Raw genomic sequence first — 17,582 nt, 5'->3', positions numbered from 1 at the left:
ATTTTAAATTTTAGTTTTTTACCTAAATATTATTTTTCTATTTTTAAATGCAAAAGTATTTAGAAATATTTTAAGAAGAATACGTCCAAATGTAAGATTAATATATTTTTTCAAAAATAACTAATTTTAAATAAATATTGTATTACATTAAATATTCATTGATTTTTTAATAATTAATTTTAGTAAAAAAAATAATTAATCATATGTTCTCGTTTATATATGTTTTTTTGGCAAATTCTCCGCACATATATATATATATTTTATTTTTTAAAATTCTATTTTTTAGTATAATGTAGTTGAGATATGTTTTGTGGTATTTTTTATTTATTTATGACGTAGTAGTTGTGTTTTGATTAGCTTATTTTTGTTCATTCTTTTTTAAAGTCATAAAATCTAAAAAAATAATTAACAAAATATAAAATAAAGTATAAAACTAAAAAACATTATATAAGAAATGTCAAATACAATAAATCTTGAATTTTATAAATTTAAAAATTGATTGGATGCACGATTAAAAATCATTGGATGCAAGAAGTAATTGTTACCCATTGATCATATTTACATTTCATCCAAAATCGTGTTTTCGGAAACCTATTTTGTCAATCCAGAAAGGGATTCCAAAACTATTACATAAGGGCATTCGGATGAAAATATTATAATGTGCAGCAGTTTATTGATTCAGCATTGTAATGAATTTTACGTATAAATACACACCAATAAAAATTACAGCACAATAAATACACACCAGTATTATACACTCTCACAATTTGGTACCTATCTTTTTTTTTATACTACAATTATACAAACTAGTAAAGTTCTAGTATACCAAATCAATGCAGCAGCAGACAAAATTTGATGTGTAAATATTAATAACAGAATCAGTAAACAAGTTAGCAACAAATTACTACAATACTAAAATTTACCTGCTATCCTTCAGTGAACCATATGATCAAAATCAGAGGCTCGAATGGTTTAAAGCTTCATTCAGAATGAATCTCAGTTTCCTTCTATCAGTACATAATGTGTGTGTCTATATCTATATATATATATATATATATATATATATATATATATATATTATAAACTTGCAGACAAACCAGAATGAAAACTTGACAATGGAAATTGGCCAAAACAACTTAGAGAAACAAGAAGCTTTGCATTATTCTAATAAAGTCCAAATCAGTTATTGGATAATTGCGTGCTTGTATTAGTTCATTTAGTACCCACCTTACCTAACTACTCTAATCTGAACTGTCTTAAAAAGGAACAATATATAGCTATCTATTGATATTATATTTTTAATCATACCCTACAAAAATTGAGATTATACCACAGATCATGATGAACCAAGTCAATCAACCTAAAGAAAGATAAAAAATAAATATACTTGGTGTTATTACTATAGTTTAATTGTTTTCTTATAATCAATGTGATTCTTTTAAATAAAATATTTGGCAACAAGTCGGACCTTATAACATTCGATATTGTCATGAGAGTCACGTTTAGTCTTAAAAATCTATTTTCACCCAACTTTTTTACATCATTCTAACAATTCCATAAGGTTCCATACATTAATTGTATGCCATTAATTTAAGCTCATCTTTCATGGCATCTAATCATTTATCAGAATTATCACCATTGATGACTTCTAAAATGAAATTGGGTCATTATCAATGTCTAAGTCATTTTCTGACTCTTGTAGATAAACCACATCAAATTCTTTTTCTAGAACACAATTTTTCTATTTTGGATTCATAAATCTAGAATATTCAAAATTGTGTTTCTTTTAACTAAAATTTATTTTTGACAAAAAAAATATGGAAAAAGACTTTTCTATGCATAAGGTAAAAGTTACTCCCATATTAGAATTTACATAGTATATAATTGTGAAACATATTTAGTGAATTAAATATAAAGTTGTCATTGTAGGTATTCCTTCTCAGGTGATCTCATAAGTTATTGTAGGTATCCTTCTCAGATGATCTCATAAGTTATTGTATGTATTCCTTCTCAGATGATCTCATAAGTAGACGGATCATGTATATCCAAACATGTATGCAACAACTTCAGAGTGTTTGCATTGGTCATGTAACATTCAATAATAGAAAATAAATGCAACACAGTCAAACACTGATTTTACATGTAACAATTAAAATGACTCTTACAATACAAGTCAGAGGAAGATTATAATGTGCCCCACTTTATCAGTCATCAGCATTGATCAAAGAGTAATGCCATATTTAACAAGTTTTTCCTTGTTTTTTTCATCTGAACTCCCCCATTATCACTGATAACCTTATACTCGAAAATTAGGAAGTAAAAGAATACAGTTGAAACAACAACTACAAATATATCTAAGATGATGAATTCTCATTTTAGAGAGTACTTAGGATTCTAAAAAATACAAGGATTATTTCCAGTACGTTGAACAACAATCATCTAGGCTAATACGATACAGTTTGTCAGTAGAAAACAAAACTTATTAATATCTTCAATCAGTAAGACTTGTGTTTTCATATATCCAGCTTCATATTCTGTTGATCAGAGCTTCAGAGCAACAACAAGAATTATGCACATGCAATGAAAGAATAATGACTGCAATTCACTTTTTCACTTCCTTTCACCTGCACCTGAACAACACACACAGGTATTAAGTACTCAATATATTCAAAACTAAATAACATGCCCTAATAAACATATACACTAAAATCAGACCAACTAAATTATTTCACCATTTCCCAAGTCGACAAATCAAACTAAAGTGTGTCAATTTGGAGAGATACCAATTAAAATACAATATATCAGAATGTCATGCAGATAAATAAATCATGCAAAAGAAGTATTCACAGAGTAGTTCCTACCAAACAATTGCATCACTATCTCACAAGTTCCCAGTCCTCTTTTGACATGTCATAAAGTTCAACACGACCATCCTCAAACATGATCTGCAAAAGCAAAAATAAATACATATTCATATTTGATGACAAATTTCACCTAAATTGTCAAAATCCAGACAAAGAAATCCCTTACTGAATGTTTTCGAGAATATTTATCAAATCGTTTAATGACTCCAAACCTGTAGCATTTTAAGAATGGAAATGATTAAGGATATAGTGTACTTATGACTTCATCAAGTTAGTTAACTTAAGAAAACGTACATACATAAGCTTCATACGACACAGTGCCACAAAAGGGACAATTTTAACATACCTCTCCTTTTCAAAGCGTTTTATCCTAATAACTTCACCAATGCAATTATGTAAGCATTTTCGGTGGTCAACACGAGAACTTCCTGAAAAACCAAGTACAACAGGGAAAGGGTATTTTATATATAGAAGATAAATTAAAAGAAACTAATCAAGATTTTATGCATATTTACTTCTAGAAGAAAAAAAATAGGAAATGACTAGCAAGTAAACCTACCAATTTGCAAACGTCCATTCTGATAAACCTGTCCAGACAAAAGTACACAATTAGTCAGCAAAACAGATTTTATAACTTAATATACATGTATATACTAAATTCAATAGAAGTGATTATGCTAATTAGTAGTATGGAATGTGCTCAGTAGTTTAAGTGCTTATTCTCCCCCCTTAAGGCAAGCTTTTTTGGTGTAGTTCACCAAGTCTCTAATTAATTGGTATTAGAGTCAGTTGTTGATATCTCAAAAAGGTTACCAACAAAGAAGTAGAGTGAAGTGTCATAGAGTGAGTCACTGTCTCTCAGAGAGAGTACTATGATAGGACTTTGGGCTCTCCCTCCTTAATTAACACAGCAGTAAAGTTCTTGTCAATTTTCCTAAAGTTCTTATCAGTATCTAAAATGCCTTTAAGTTGTTAGATTGTTAGGGTTTGTTTGGATGAGCTTCTCCATAAGCTCTTTTAGAGAAGAAAAATATGAAGAAAAAGATAAATTTAACTCTTTCGTAAACTAAAATTAGCTTATGCACTAGTTAAAAATATAGAAAAAAAATAGAAAAACTATACTAGAAAACTACAGATTAAGCTCAGGAAGAGATTTATTTCAAATTTTCTTCCTATTTTTCTCTCCTAGAAGGAGCTTATGGAAATGAATATCAATGAACTCCAATTCTCTTCTCTGATTCTCTATTGAGCAATAAATTTTCTCTATTTGTTATTAAGATAATTTACGGATGCTCAATAGGGTTTCAAACAGTGCGCAATAGATGCGGAGCAGAGTGGCCAAGTGCCACAACAAGGGCTTCTATAGCGGAGCAAATTTCTGTAGCTCTCATAACTAATGAAATAGCGGGCTGAACAACAATGGTAGCAGCCACAATGGCAGTGCTATGCGTTGGTTCCAAAAAAAGGACTTTTAGACTTTGGTTGGCATCTATATGTTCTGTTCAAGACACCTAAATGGCTTTTTACTGTTAATTATGAATATCATAGTTTTTGAGAATTTATATGTAAATAGCTATAATTATAAAGAAGTTTAGAATAGTAACATTCCACTATGCACTATCCCTGTATAGTGTCAGTACCACTGGATGGCTTTAAAAATGTAACCAATTACTCAGGAGATCCACCTCACAGTTTACTGTATGCTTTTAGGAGTATAATTCAGTGACAGACAGAAGAAAAAAACAAAATGTTGTGAGGACATGTGTCAATGCAGACTTTCAGGCAGTATGAAGCCATTTTGCGACAGGTATTGCACACAACCCAGTTCAATATCATAAAAATGTTCCTTTAGTGTTTCAAACCAAAGGATTTCCTAAAGAACAGTTTTGACATAATTTTGGCATTCACCGACCTAAGAGAGAGTAGATTTAACTCAAAATTTGTCCCCATTGTTTCCTTTTATCTCCCTAATCTATGTACAGATTTGTTTCCCTGTAAAAGACTGTTAATCAGCCCAGCCGATATATATATTGCAATGTCCAATTGTATCATCATACCAAAAAAGTCATGCCCTAACAATTCATTCAGTTACACCTATGGGCTTGAGTAGTGATCAAACTCAGCATTATTTAATCCTCCTGTTAGTCCTTTACCCTCAATTCTTTTACAAAATAATGGAGTTTGTTCTTTTATTATTTTTTTTAATGTAAAAATGCAGCACTGAAATGATATATAACTTACGAAACAAATAATAAATTCCCAACATAAACCCAAAGCATAAAAAATGTTACATCATTGTTTCTTGAACTTATGATTAGGAAAATTGTGATACAGGACTAACCACCTTTCACAAATAAAATCTTAGCTAGTACATCTGATTATTAGGACAAGTCACAGAAATAATCTAACTTATAGTACTTAGTTATAATTAAAGTGTCATGGAGATTAGAGAGAGAAGCATAAATAGAATGGCTACTTTTTCACGAGAAGATGAAGCCACCTGGTATGTAACTAATTTTAATGCAGCATCTGAAGACATTTTAGGCTTGGTAGGTCGGACACCCAATTTGCGCCTACACGAAGCAGCACCACAGTGGCAATCTTGATCTGCACCAAATTGAACAAACCTGCAAAGTAGTTAGAAACTACCAGCCAGCCAGAGTCATGCTAGCATAACTCAGGAGAAACCAACAACACCAAAACTTAAAGGGTGTGTAAAGCAAAGAAACGGGAAAGTGCTCATACTGGTAATCGTAAGTCAGATGTTCGCCCTTTTGTATGTCCCGAGTAGCAAATATGCCAATTCTTGTTTCACCATCAATTATCCTTAAAAAATGGGGAAAAATGCACGTATTACAGGAAATGTCTAAATCCTGCTGCAACATCATCATACAAATAAAAAAATTAGTAATAAACCATTTCTGCATCTCAGTATTGGGGCAGCAACTATGGTTGATGTATCTTGATTTGTTTCCCTTATATGTTGCATCTATCACCATATCTCGATTAATTTCACATAAGTAGAAGTTTGTTTCCCCACGATGTTTCATGTTCCAAAGCCTTTCCTCACATGTTTTGTCATCAATAACTGTTGAGAAAGGCAACACTCATAAGTAGCTTTCAAAATAGTTAAGTAAAAACTCATTTTATAAATATCATAGGAAAACAATCACCTTCTCCAACATATTCTATAACAAACTCCCCAAGCTTGATATCTTCATCCGCCACAATTCCAGAACCACATTTCTCAGTCTACAGAACCGTTAAACCTCATCATGTTAAGTGTAGATATTAGAAGAGAAATGCAAGTGATTATACAAATTCAAATAATCTAACTAGAATAAACTCATCTATCCATGAGAACAAAAATAAAGTATTGTGTTGTGATGATAGAAAAGTGGTGGAGAAAGAGCAGGGAGAATAAGGACATTAAGAAAGGAATATAGTTATTATTTTTCAAAATTTCAAAGTTACTTTTATGACTGTAAATGTTTTATATGTTTCTTTAGCAAAACTGACTAGAATAAGTCTAAAGAACTTTCAAGACAAAAAAATGTAAAGAAACACACTGCAATATATACACAAAATAAAATGAAAAACAAGAGAAGCAAAATTACATAAACATGTCAGTGCAGTACACATGCAAACATTACCTAAACAAGGTTCAACGACCTCTAAACAGAATCATGATTTTGCAATGAAAAGAAAAATACAGGAATAACTTTTGAGAACTATATTTTAACAAAAAAATCCTGAGCCAGAAATTTATACCTTAACCAATTTCATCTTTTTCGCAGGGCGATTCTGGAATGGTTTGTTAAGACAAGAGCTCCCACATTTACAGCCTGATGAACAGCTAGACAGAAGCATCCTACCGAAACAGTCAACATAATGAATGAATTATGACTTAAAATTATGCTGATATACTTGCATCTGTAATATTATATGATATAATAAACAAGTAGAGACTTTGTATTAAATAATAAAACAAAGAACTAGGTGCACCCACAAAATCTAGAAACAATAACACTTCCAGCCATTTTAAACATAACACCACTTCAGAAGGCTAAAAACTGGCCTGACTAGTCAAAGTACATGCTATTCTCTTAAACTAATGGAATCTAAAGGTACACCATCCCATTCCTTATTGGTTTTGTGGGGTTCGAGGAATGCAGCATGCTACCTTGGGAAACAACCATTATAAAGGCTCAGATCAAGCAACAATGAGAATATACAGAAATACCAATAGTGACCATATTTGATGAACTAAACTTGCTTATGCAGACTTAGTTAACTACACTATACAGCTTATTGAAACACAAGTACACAGACAGACACCAAAAAAAAAATTCTGAAAAAAAAACAACGATGATTTTGGATGGTTGACTGGACACTAAACTTTATAAATACAAATAAATAATAGAAATTAAGGTAGATTCAGGAACATTACTTAAGATGGAGTCTGAATGTACTAAAATGAGAATAAACACATAAAAATTGCCCTAAAGCACATACAAATGGAATACTTACCCACAGTGGCAATCTCTACCACATACACTAGTAGATCCAGCTGAAGGAGCACAGGAACAGAATATTCCATCGTCATCAAACCGGGATCTCTTGACCTTCTTAGTGAGATATATATCTTAAATTTGTAAAACAAACAATATAGAAGATTATCTAAAACTCCAGCTACCATCTAAACAGACAACTAAGTAAAACAGGATTACATAATTCAGAGGCAATGAGGAAATTAAAAACAACTTAGCATTCAAGCAGGGTTAACAACACATGCAAATTCACTTATAAACCATACTGCTCTACATGAAAGATATACAGTTACTGTGAACATTTCAGAACAAATACGAAGGATACTGCGTTTTATATAGGTGTACTGCATTGGCTTCGATTTATTAAACCAATCTGGAAGTTCAAAGTCAACAGGTTCTCCAAGCTCCTTCACCAACTTGTTGAATACAGATCCAAAAGGAGTCTGCTCAGAATTCTGTTAAACAGGAAAGAAAAGGAACTCAACTACAGAACAAATGCAACAATTCATTCAAAAGGCAAAATTCTTATTGACTTGACTAACACAATAGCAATGGACTACCAACAACATATTCTATAAAAAAAGTAAAATTTGATAAGAAAAACCCATCAAAATCAAAATAAATTGTTTGATTAAAAAGGTCATCTTAACTTAAAAGGACCAACTAAAGATATATAAACAGCAAGAAAGAGGCAAATAAAAGCTTTATAAAACTTCAGTTAAAACTTATTTCCACAAGAGAACAATGCTATCATTCTCAAAATAAAAAGTTTAAAGGGGATACTCATTCAAAATTGAAAGGTAAAAATTATTATCTTTGACCAATAATTGCTGAGAGAGCGAGAGAGATGACACAATTAATAGCAAATTCTTGTTACTAATTTCTATTTACATGTGCAATCCCCCAGCATCATCACATAATATTTAAAAGAACATAAGAGAAGGATTAGTCAAGTCAAAGGTATTACAACAACACCAAACAACCTTTTTCATGGCAGGCATGAAATCTGATAGAGTACTTGATATTCCTATGTGATCAACCTGTATCTCAGTTTCTCAATAGAAGCTCAAACCATAAATCAGATACTGAAAATCAATACCACAAAATCCACCAAAAAGACTTACTTGATTCCTTCAAAGGCATACTTTTTGCCTACAATGAAGAAAAAATGTATCAGCTTTAAGCAAAGTAAAACACCAAAATTTATCCCTATGTTGAAGTCTCAAAATCAATAAATCAAAATTAGCATCCTCAATCACACACACATAAAATAAATAAATCAATTTTTCACGCATATATTAGTCATGGCCATGGCAAACAGAAACTAGACAGGATAAGCAGCAGAAAGATGGTTCACTACATATTCCTTGACAAGTAAAGTTGGGAATTGAAGCACAAAAGAATACTTAATGAAAAAAATTGCAAAATGAAATTTTTAAAAAATATAAAACAAATTTATCTGCTAACACCAACTTTTTTTAATTGAGATTCATAATGAATTATTACTACCATGCCATCTTAATCTGTAAAGGGAACTCCTCCGGGTGTTGCACTAAATAATTTAAAATGAACAGAAAACCTCAAAGTCTTTATTTTTTAACCACTAATGATCTGCACTTTATCTGTTAACCAATTCCACAATTTTGAATTTTGAATGCAGAAATAAGTGCCAGTATTGGAGAACTTAAAAGAAATTTAAATTAATATTAAATTGAAAAATTAAAAGGACCTTGGCACACATACACAGGGTTTGGTTTATACACACCAGCAAGGATCAATTTAATTTCCTAATTCCCATTCAGAAGAAATCCCCTAAAGTGCAAGTATCTGCCTTTCATTAATTCCACTAAACCCATGACCCATATTTGGGGGAATACACCTATCCCCCCGCCCCCACCCTTCTTCTCCCCAACTTGCAATCTGTTGACATTTGAAATTTTTATTCCTTTCAAAATCTCCCCCATTACCTAATCTTTCAACTATTTCATTATCTTGCACTTGACAAGTACTACTCCTAATACAGCCAATTGCTCATATAAGCACATTTTTTTCCCACAAACATTAAAAAATTAACGAATATCTGTCTCCTTTTGTAGCCCTTCTTACTACTTTTCATTTGTATGGAAGGCAAAGAAAAAAGAGAGGAAACAAAGTTCTGAAAATTTAGAATGGAGTAACAACAGTGAAATCCTACGTTCACAAGTAGCAATTATCCTACCCCCGTTCCCTCTTATGCTATTCCCTTAACTCAAAGACAAGAAAATTCCTCACATAACAAAAAAATAACTTTTTTGAAAAATTCAAACTTTCCCCCCTTTTTTTTTCCTCACAAATCACTATTTTTTCTCCCCTTATTTCACAAATCACAATTGATATCCTACATTTCAAATCACGATTCTCCCCTCCCCCACCCTCTTCTACTACTTTGCCCTTCACCCAACCAAGATAAGATCCTCAAAGAAAAAAAAACTAAGCAACTGAAAAATTCAAACTTTTTCCTGCCCCAGATTTCTTTCCGCAGAATTAAACACAACAGAGTGAGGAAACCAGCGAAGGAACGGGAATTACAAACTAAACAGAGAAACAGAACAAGAAGCAAGAAATAGCAAGAAAAAACAAAATTTGGCTCAAACCCATGAAATTTTTTTTGTGGCGAATGGTAGTAAGTACAGTGTAAAAAAGTTGAGAAGTACAAAAGGGTTGGAATGGAATCAGCGAGAATGCAAAAGAGAATCGTAGAAGCAGAATAAGTACAGTGAGAAAGAGGGGCAAAATAGGAAATATATGCATAATCCAAGACAAGAAGAAGAGAGAACCTGAGATGGGGTTGGTGAAGAACAATTTGAGATTGGAAACGAAATGGAATTGACCGTGTAAACATATATTTACATATATGTGTATATATATATCTATATATATATATATATGACAAACTCAAAAAACTGTCAAGGCACTCGTTGGTTGAATCTCAGTTGAAAGCTTTCAAACTTCAAAACTCTACATCTGATTCAGAACTTAGCCACCAAAATAGGGTTCTTTCATTTTTAATATTATATATATATATATATATATATATATATTCATTTTAATACTTGTATGTATTTAATAATATTTAATTTTATGATAGTGTTTTTTATTTCATTTCAGTTTAATTCGGAAACATTTTTTTATATTTTAACTAATCAAAATGTTTTTTTAATAATACTTTAAATGAATATGTAAGTTTAGATTCAATCAACTCATTAATATATATATATATATATATATTATAATTAAACTAGAATTATATTTTTTCATATTAGAAAATTAAAATAGTAAAAGAATATTTAAATCGAAGATAAAAGTTAAAAGAATATAAAAACTACAACATATTGAATTGAAAATAATGGACAAATTATATTAAAATAAAGATTATTTTGTTAAAGAGAAATAAAATATCAAGGATTTTTTTGGGGAGTTTAGTTATCATTAAATGCTGTAATGATGTGAAAGTAAATAAATTTATTATTATGTAAAACTGTAAAATTTGTTGAACTTATGAAACAGACACTTACCATGAATGATGCATGTGTATGCTTTAATTTTTCGTGTCCAAATTTCAGAAACACAAAATTACTATTTATTTTTAAAAAAAGAACTAATGTTTTTGTTTAGATTTCTTAAAATATTATATAATCTGAAATTATCATCGAGAAGTTTTCTTACATGCAAAAGTACTTTTGAGTATATTCACACACAAAAATGTCTTTTTTAGAATAACTATTTATACATTTTTTATGTGATTAGCATAAGTAAATAGCCTTATTAAATCATACAAAATTCTTAAATGGAGTAACAATAATAGACACTCCACCATTTTTATTTTGAGTTCTTTAAGACTTTTTTTAGTTATTGTTATGTTGCATTAAATTGAAAATTAAACATTGATTGGAAAAACATGACAATTAAAAATGTTTTTAAGGCTAATTCAAGGTGTCATTAAAAGAGAGGAAGAGATTATAATATTATGAAAAAAATCATACTTTGATATCTTTAAAATAATTTAATCCATGTAAGTTAGAGATTGTGGACCCTTTGAAACTTTTAAAGCATTCCCTCCTATCAATCACCATGAGAGGTACACACATGGGTCATTGTGGTTATTTCTCTCCATATCTTCTACTTTGCCTTTGTCAAAAGGAATGCACTTTTATGGCTATGCTTTTACTCTCACCAAAAACATTAGACGAATAAGAAGGAACATAAGAGTATGACTTTGTGTTGTGCACTTCCCAAACTAAATAGACCTCACTCACAATAATTTATGAAAAGCAAAAATTATTACACAAATGATTAAACTATGCAATTCCTCTTCTATGTAGCATATATGTGTTTTTATTGATTGATTAGATAATTCAATTTTCTTTTTAAATTAAGGTGTTTATTTTCACATCTCAAAAATATATCTTAATTTGATTCAAGAAGGTCTAATTTTTCTGATTATCTCTGTGGTGGTCACACTGTTCTTAGTTCTCAATCTCGGACGGAGGGTTCAAATTTTCTCCTCATTCTTTCGTTCATCTTGATCATCTTGCTCTGGAGGGTCATGAGTAGCGCCACATGCCCATTTTCATTGTTTCTCAGTTGGTTAGCTCGACTTTTCGTAGTTGTCATAAAGTTCTTTGCAATCCTTTTCAATCTCACATTGGACACTAATGTTCTTGTATACCATGAATATCTTGTTCTTCTAGTTGTTTTTGTCGTGATATCAGTGTTCTTGGTTTTAAGTCTCGAGAGGTGTAAGTGTATCAAGAAGAGTGAGAGAGAAATGGTAAAGAAATATTATTCTTTATTCAGTATGTTACATAGGGTTAGAACATATATTTATTAAAAGGAAAATACCTACGTAATGAAGCTACTAAAACAGAAAATATTAACTATGTAATTGCACTAACAATATTATATCTAACAAGTGGAGAGTGGTGTACCTGTAAAGGTACTTCTATGCGTTACTATTAGAGATATAGTAATTGATGATAATAAATACTTTTCAAAACCTATATTTATTCAACGTGAATAAATATTAACATTAGTCATTATACTAATATCAGTGTTAGGACCACAGTAGTTAGTATCTTACGATTCATGATACGTATAGTACGAAACGATACGGTTTCACCCTCCCACGATACGAATCGTTTGAAGAATCTATTTTGTCCCTGAATCTTAGCTGTATCGTGCGATTCGCACGAAGAATCGCTGAATCGTGGAACGAAAACGATTCCGTATTGTGTGAATCAGTGTAGATTTTAAAAAATGAGTAAATAAAAAAAGATAGACAAAATTTGTTTAATAACATGTATGCACCACATTATTTTTTTAGAGGTTGTTTTAGTGAAATTGTGAGGTATATATATATGCATATATATATATATAATTTATTGTATCTTGCATGTATACATATCTTATATATTTAAGTATATATTAAATTTTTAATGTTTATGAATATTATGATTCACGATAGAAACGATTAACGATTCATAATATGATACACTACTACTTGTATCTCGATTTTCCTACATAGGTTAACTATGCTCTATTAAGCTCTATTAAAGCATGTAATTTATATCTAGAAAGTTTATTTTGGCCCCATCAACAGTGGGGTATCCAAACTTAGTAGTGAGGTACATAATATTTAATTTTACTTTCATCATTATAGAATCCACAGAGAACAAAACAGGTCACTGTACCATCATGCACCAGATGACAAACTTGGTTATTGTCATGTATTTTGGAAACACAGAAATTATGGCAATTCAAGACAACCAAGTTTGAAGTTGGAATTTCAATGTCACTCAAAACATTTTGGGATCCCTTTTCAGTTGAAAAATTATTGTCACAAAGGTGCCACATGAGTTACTAGACTTCATAATAATTAAAATCTTAAAAAACAAAATAATATATATATATATATATATATATAGAGAGAGAGAGAGAGAGAGTAGTTATTTTTGTAGTGTGGTCAAGGTTTTTATCGTAATTATCTTTTTATAAATTATCTTAAAAAGGTAATAAAACAAGTGATTATTTGGTTCTAAATACGTTAAATCAATAGAATGACAAATAAAGTGGTCATGCACTTTAGTTAAACATTTGTTAATTTATTTTCATATGATAAAAGCTTATGGCACAGATTTTATCATGAAAAACTCATTAAAATAATTTAAAAGGAGTTTATGAGAATCCTGAATCATTTATTCGAATCAAGTTTATCTTTCAAGAAGAGTTTAATGCCATTTGTGTTACAAATAATTATCATTTTGATTTATTTTCAGACTTCCTAAATTTAATTTTAAAATTAGATTAGGTCAACAAATTCTAGGTTTAATATTTAATATGCTATAAATTAAGCAATAATATTCATTTTTCCATTTGAGACTAAAAAAGAAAAGGTTACATTTATATAAATCACTTATTATTTTTTATAATAAAATGATATTATATTGATTATGGAATTATCCAATTATGATACCTTCTATAAAACTCGGATACTCCTCTTAAATGACATATCGATGTTGGATACTCGTATCGGACACCGACACTCGTATGACACTTGTAGGACACGTATCCGTGAAGTATCTAATTCAAAAAGTATTTGTTAGATTTCTTACAATTTTAGTACGATTCTAATACAATTTTAAAAAGAAAAAGTACATTAATTTTCTAAAAACTCAAACTTATTGTATAAATTTTTATTATGATTATAAAAATAAAAAAACAAATCTTTGTAAACCAGTTATGAAAAACATTTTTCTGTTCCAAAAAAATAATTTGGAACATAATTGTGCACATAAATCTTTATTGTCAATTTATATAATTCATAATTATATAATATATAGATATGTGTCCCCGTATCCTACATTTTAGAGATTATATGTATCTTCGTGTCCGTGTCAGTGTCTGTGATACATAAGATACCTTCCATCAAACAAAAATCTACAAAGGATAGAATCATAACACTTTTATCTTATTCCATCTAAATTCATTTCATTCCACATATCATCAGATAGCTAAGCATAGCTAGAATATGTTAATGTAAGATCCAAGAAGGAGAGAAAACAAAACAGAAAAGTGGAATGGAATGAAATGTATAATTTCAAAACCTAAACAATTTTTTGTGAACCTTGGGAACCAATCGACATGTCAATGAAACTCTATTGGCTGTTCTTGATATATTCTTATACTCTTCCTTTCCTATTGTATCCAATGCATCCTCTGAGTTAAAGAAGTCTCCATCTGATTCCTTGTGTTTCAGTGCTTGAGTTTCATTTACAGCCTAAAAAGGAAAGATTTTGAAGCATGAGAAACACAGATTTACAATGAATTATTTTGAACAGAAACAGATGTAGTAATCTGTAGCCTACCCCATTGTAGCAATGCAGCATGCAATCTTGTATACCATGTAAGTAATCTGTGATCAGGCACAAAAATGTGACTAAATTTAACCAAGAACAAGAAGAGGTTAAGGTTCATAAATTTGCTCTAAATATAGCATTACACAAGGGTTTATTATAGCAGGACCTGAGTATGCTTTGTCCTTGAATATCAGTAAACTGCGAGGCATCAATAAAACAGTGAAAGGGTGGTGATCATCAAGCCACTTATCTTTCCCAATCTCAAGATCAGAATCTTTGTCAATATCATCTTGGGAATCTTGTTTGAATCTTGCATGGGGAGTGAAGTCCATGACAACAGGAGACCCAAGTGATAGAATGGCTACCACTGGAAAATAGGCAGGTCCATCTTGATGTGGCTTTAGAAGAAAAAAAAATCATTAGGAAATAGTAAAACACACACAAATGCACTGTAGAGGTTACTTGTGTTTCAAAACATACACATAAAAATTTCAAAACAAAAAACACAAAATCTAAAAGGAAGAACAGATAAATGGCCACAAGCAGGGTTGAGGTCCAGGACAAACCATTATGCCTTGATTAGGCTGGTATTCATTGATAAGAACATGGTTCATTGGTGATGGGAATAGCGCGGATTCGTCATATATTTTTTGTGTGAGATTTGTTAACCATGGAGGCACTGTATGAGACATAGACTATTGATAAGTTAGCAGCATATTGAAAAACCAAACAAACAAAACTGAAGATCAATGATAACAATGTTTTAACAGTCTTCAATTCATATTTAAAAGTCAAAGCATTTTGCCAACAAAGGAGAGAAGTTCCAGAAACAGCCCCAAAAGTATACACAAAAAAATTCAGTCCATATGAACTAAGATGATGACAGAATCATCTAACAACTTTGAGTCCGAACAGGAAGTGAATCAACAAAATATACCCGAACCACCTTGCTATTTCTGGTGTGCAAATTTTTTTCATCTTGCAGCAGCTACATAAAGAAGGTAAAGCAAAAGAAACTAAAAGCCTGGCATAACAGTACAACTCAGTTGTCACTGTTAGAAACTATTAAAATGCAGGTTTCTCACACCTAGAGCATAGAGGTTTCTCACATCCAACAGAAAACATTGCAGGTATTTGTGCAGATGGTATATGTAGATTATAAAAGAATTGCAGATTTCATCACTTACAAACTTGAGGTAGAAGGCCCTTTTCGTGGACAACACCACCTGCAGTCAGCAATCACCAGACAAGTGGTAAGTAAAATTTAACTTCAAATTTGCTAAACCTTTGTAATTCAATTCATTGTATGAGGAGGAAAATATAAATATTTGTGACAAGTGCATGCTCAAAGTATGTAGAGTGTGTTTGGTTTGCGGTGTCCTCTTTCAGAGGCATGTTGAACACTGACATGACTCTTTCTGGTCATTGACATTCAATGTGTCTTAGGGTATATTCAAAGTTAGACAATAACTATTTAAAACCCTGATTCAACCCCAACCTTAAAGATTGCCTTGAATGAACACAGGACCAGTTCTAGTATAGGTAAGAATATGAATACCCGTACAACAAAAATTCTAAAACTAAAGTACAGAGGATATATCATACAGAAATATAAAAAGATAAACATCAAAGTATTAAAATAAAAAAAAGTTAAATACCATTTTCATAATATTCTAAGTCAGGTGAGCAAAAATATTTAAGAACTTGTTGTTATCTGTTATCAGATACATAACCATGTATGCATACCTAATAAGTACCGGTACCAAACACAAATAGATGGTACAGTACATGTATCACAATTATTCATAATACATGACAATAACTGAGTAGATAAAAAAATGGCATAGAATTCCATCATAAATCATACCATCAACTCCCCAAATACAGCAAAAAAGAATCTGCTGGGTATTGTAATACTTATAAGGCAAGTTCAGTTCCCCAATACACTTTTCTTTCCATGATTCACTTCTCTCTCAACTCCAACCTTCCAAACTTTGGAATATAAGCTTATTGTTCACATTCTAGATAACCATTTACCTCTATATCTGTATATTCTTCAAAAACAAGCACAAAGAAAAACAAAAAAGTGATGAATCATACCCCAATTCTGTAGCCTTCTATTCTTCAACATCTTCCACTTTGATGCAGGGGCTTCATATATCTAACAACAAGCAGAAACCCTATTAAAAAAAATGAATTTTTAAGGAACATTAAATAGAACAATGAGAAGCAGAATGAGAGTGAGTACTACGTTGTTGAGAAGAAGGCTTTGGTCACTGTCTGTGATAAAGTCAGGAACGTAAAACAGAGTAGGCAAAGACCCAACTTTGTACTGACCCAAATTCTCTTTTTCCTCCATCACAGTGGCAAATCAAGGTTTTTCAATGTCTTCAAAAAGGAAATAAAAAGAGAAACTTTATCACAACAGTGTGTTAGCAATAAGCATGCTAGATATTTAATCATTTATACACATCAAGGGATAATGGGTTTCATGATTTGAGAGAGAGGGAAAGATAGAACCTGCTGGGGCTGCCGGAGGTGTGGTGGTAGCGGCGGAGAGGAGGTAGTCGTTCGAGTTTGGACGTGGCTGAATTGAAGAATCACAGCTTTACACAAATGCAATAAATAAATAAAAAAAACTCAATTATAATTAATAATTGAAGAAAATGGTAAACTTAAATATTGATAAATTTTAATTATTTTCACAATGTTTAACACTGTCATTCTAAATATTTAACTAAATGATGTTTTTTATTTGTATATATTTTAATGAA

General features: G+C 30.8%; 2 protein-coding genes across 14 annotated transcripts; both read right to left on the bottom strand.

Annotated features, from left to right (window-relative positions):
- Positions 1-2,104: 2,104 nt before the first annotated feature.
- On the bottom strand, positions 2,105-10,465 carry ASHH3 (histone-lysine N-methyltransferase ASHH3). 10 transcript variants are annotated; one of them, XM_068646885.2, is made up of 15 exons: positions 10,231-10,465; positions 8,539-8,566; positions 8,398-8,454; positions 7,740-7,869; positions 7,395-7,509; positions 6,636-6,735; positions 6,038-6,116; positions 5,781-5,952; positions 5,610-5,690; positions 5,365-5,491; positions 3,424-3,451; positions 3,211-3,292; positions 3,031-3,076; positions 2,862-2,945; positions 2,105-2,630 (listed from the first exon to the last, which is right to left on the bottom strand). In XM_068646885.2, exons 3-14 carry the CDS (start codon positions 8,413-8,415, stop codon positions 2,877-2,879), a joined length of 1,047 nt encoding a protein of 348 aa, XP_068502986.1. In that variant the 5' UTR covers positions 8,416-8,454; positions 8,539-8,566; positions 10,231-10,465; the 3' UTR covers positions 2,105-2,630; positions 2,862-2,876. The 10 variants fall into 10 exon arrangements, with proteins under 10 accessions (XP_068502986.1, XP_068502984.1, XP_068502983.1 ...); XM_068646883.2 differs by having other exon boundaries at positions 5,341-5,491; positions 10,231-10,445; XM_068646882.2 differs by having other exon boundaries at positions 5,341-5,491; positions 8,398-8,441; positions 10,231-10,365.
- Positions 10,466-14,401: 3,936 nt separating this feature from the next.
- On the bottom strand, positions 14,402-17,545 carry LOC137837765 (oxidoreductase). Of its 4 annotated transcripts, none has more exons than XM_068646875.1 (8): positions 17,329-17,545; positions 17,146-17,196; positions 16,909-16,969; positions 15,996-16,034; positions 15,375-15,487; positions 14,975-15,206; positions 14,818-14,864; positions 14,402-14,729 (listed from the first exon to the last, which is right to left on the bottom strand). In XM_068646875.1, exons 3-8 carry the CDS (start codon positions 16,937-16,939, stop codon positions 14,550-14,552), a joined length of 642 nt encoding a protein of 213 aa, XP_068502976.1. In that variant the 5' UTR covers positions 16,940-16,969; positions 17,146-17,196; positions 17,329-17,545; the 3' UTR covers positions 14,402-14,549. The 4 variants fall into 4 exon arrangements, with proteins under 4 accessions (XP_068502976.1, XP_068502975.1, XP_068502977.1 ...); XM_068646874.1 differs by having other exon boundaries at positions 17,060-17,196; positions 17,329-17,460; XM_068646876.2 differs by having other exon boundaries at positions 16,909-16,988; positions 17,329-17,410.
- Between the last annotated feature and the right edge of the window lie 37 nt (positions 17,546-17,582).

Source organism: Phaseolus vulgaris, chromosome 4 (genome assembly GCF_051622355.1).
Source record: "Phaseolus vulgaris cultivar YP4 chromosome 4, ASM5162235v1, whole genome shotgun sequence".
In the NCBI taxonomy this organism is placed as follows: Eukaryota; Viridiplantae; Streptophyta; class Magnoliopsida; order Fabales; family Fabaceae; genus Phaseolus; species Phaseolus vulgaris.
The sequence above is the reverse complement of the archived record's forward strand: the minus strand, read 5'-3'. Positions and strand labels throughout refer to the sequence as shown.

Excerpts from the sequence above, each read along its gene's own strand:
- ASHH3 (XM_068646882.2), bottom strand. Across the intron at positions 7,870-8,397 it reads TCATGCCTGCCATGAAAAAG|AATTCTGAGCAGACTCCTTT; the intron begins GTTGTTTGGTGT and ends CCTGTTTAACAG. Across the intron at positions 5,953-6,037 it reads TATAGAATATGTTGGAGAAG|TTATTGATGACAAAACATGT; the intron begins GTGATTGTTTTC and ends CTTTCTCAACAG.
- LOC137837765 (XM_068646874.1), bottom strand. The coding sequence starts at position 17,167 with ATGGAGGAAAAAGAGAATTTGGGTCAGTACAAAGTTGGGTCTTTGCCT. Across the intron at positions 14,865-14,974 it reads CAAGGACAAAGCATACTCAG|ATTACTTACATGGTATACAA; the intron begins GTCCTGCTATAA and ends GCCTGATCACAG. Across the intron at positions 14,730-14,817 it reads TGCTGCATTGCTACAATGGG|GCTGTAAATGAAACTCAAGC; the intron begins GTAGGCTACAGA and ends TTTCCTTTTTAG.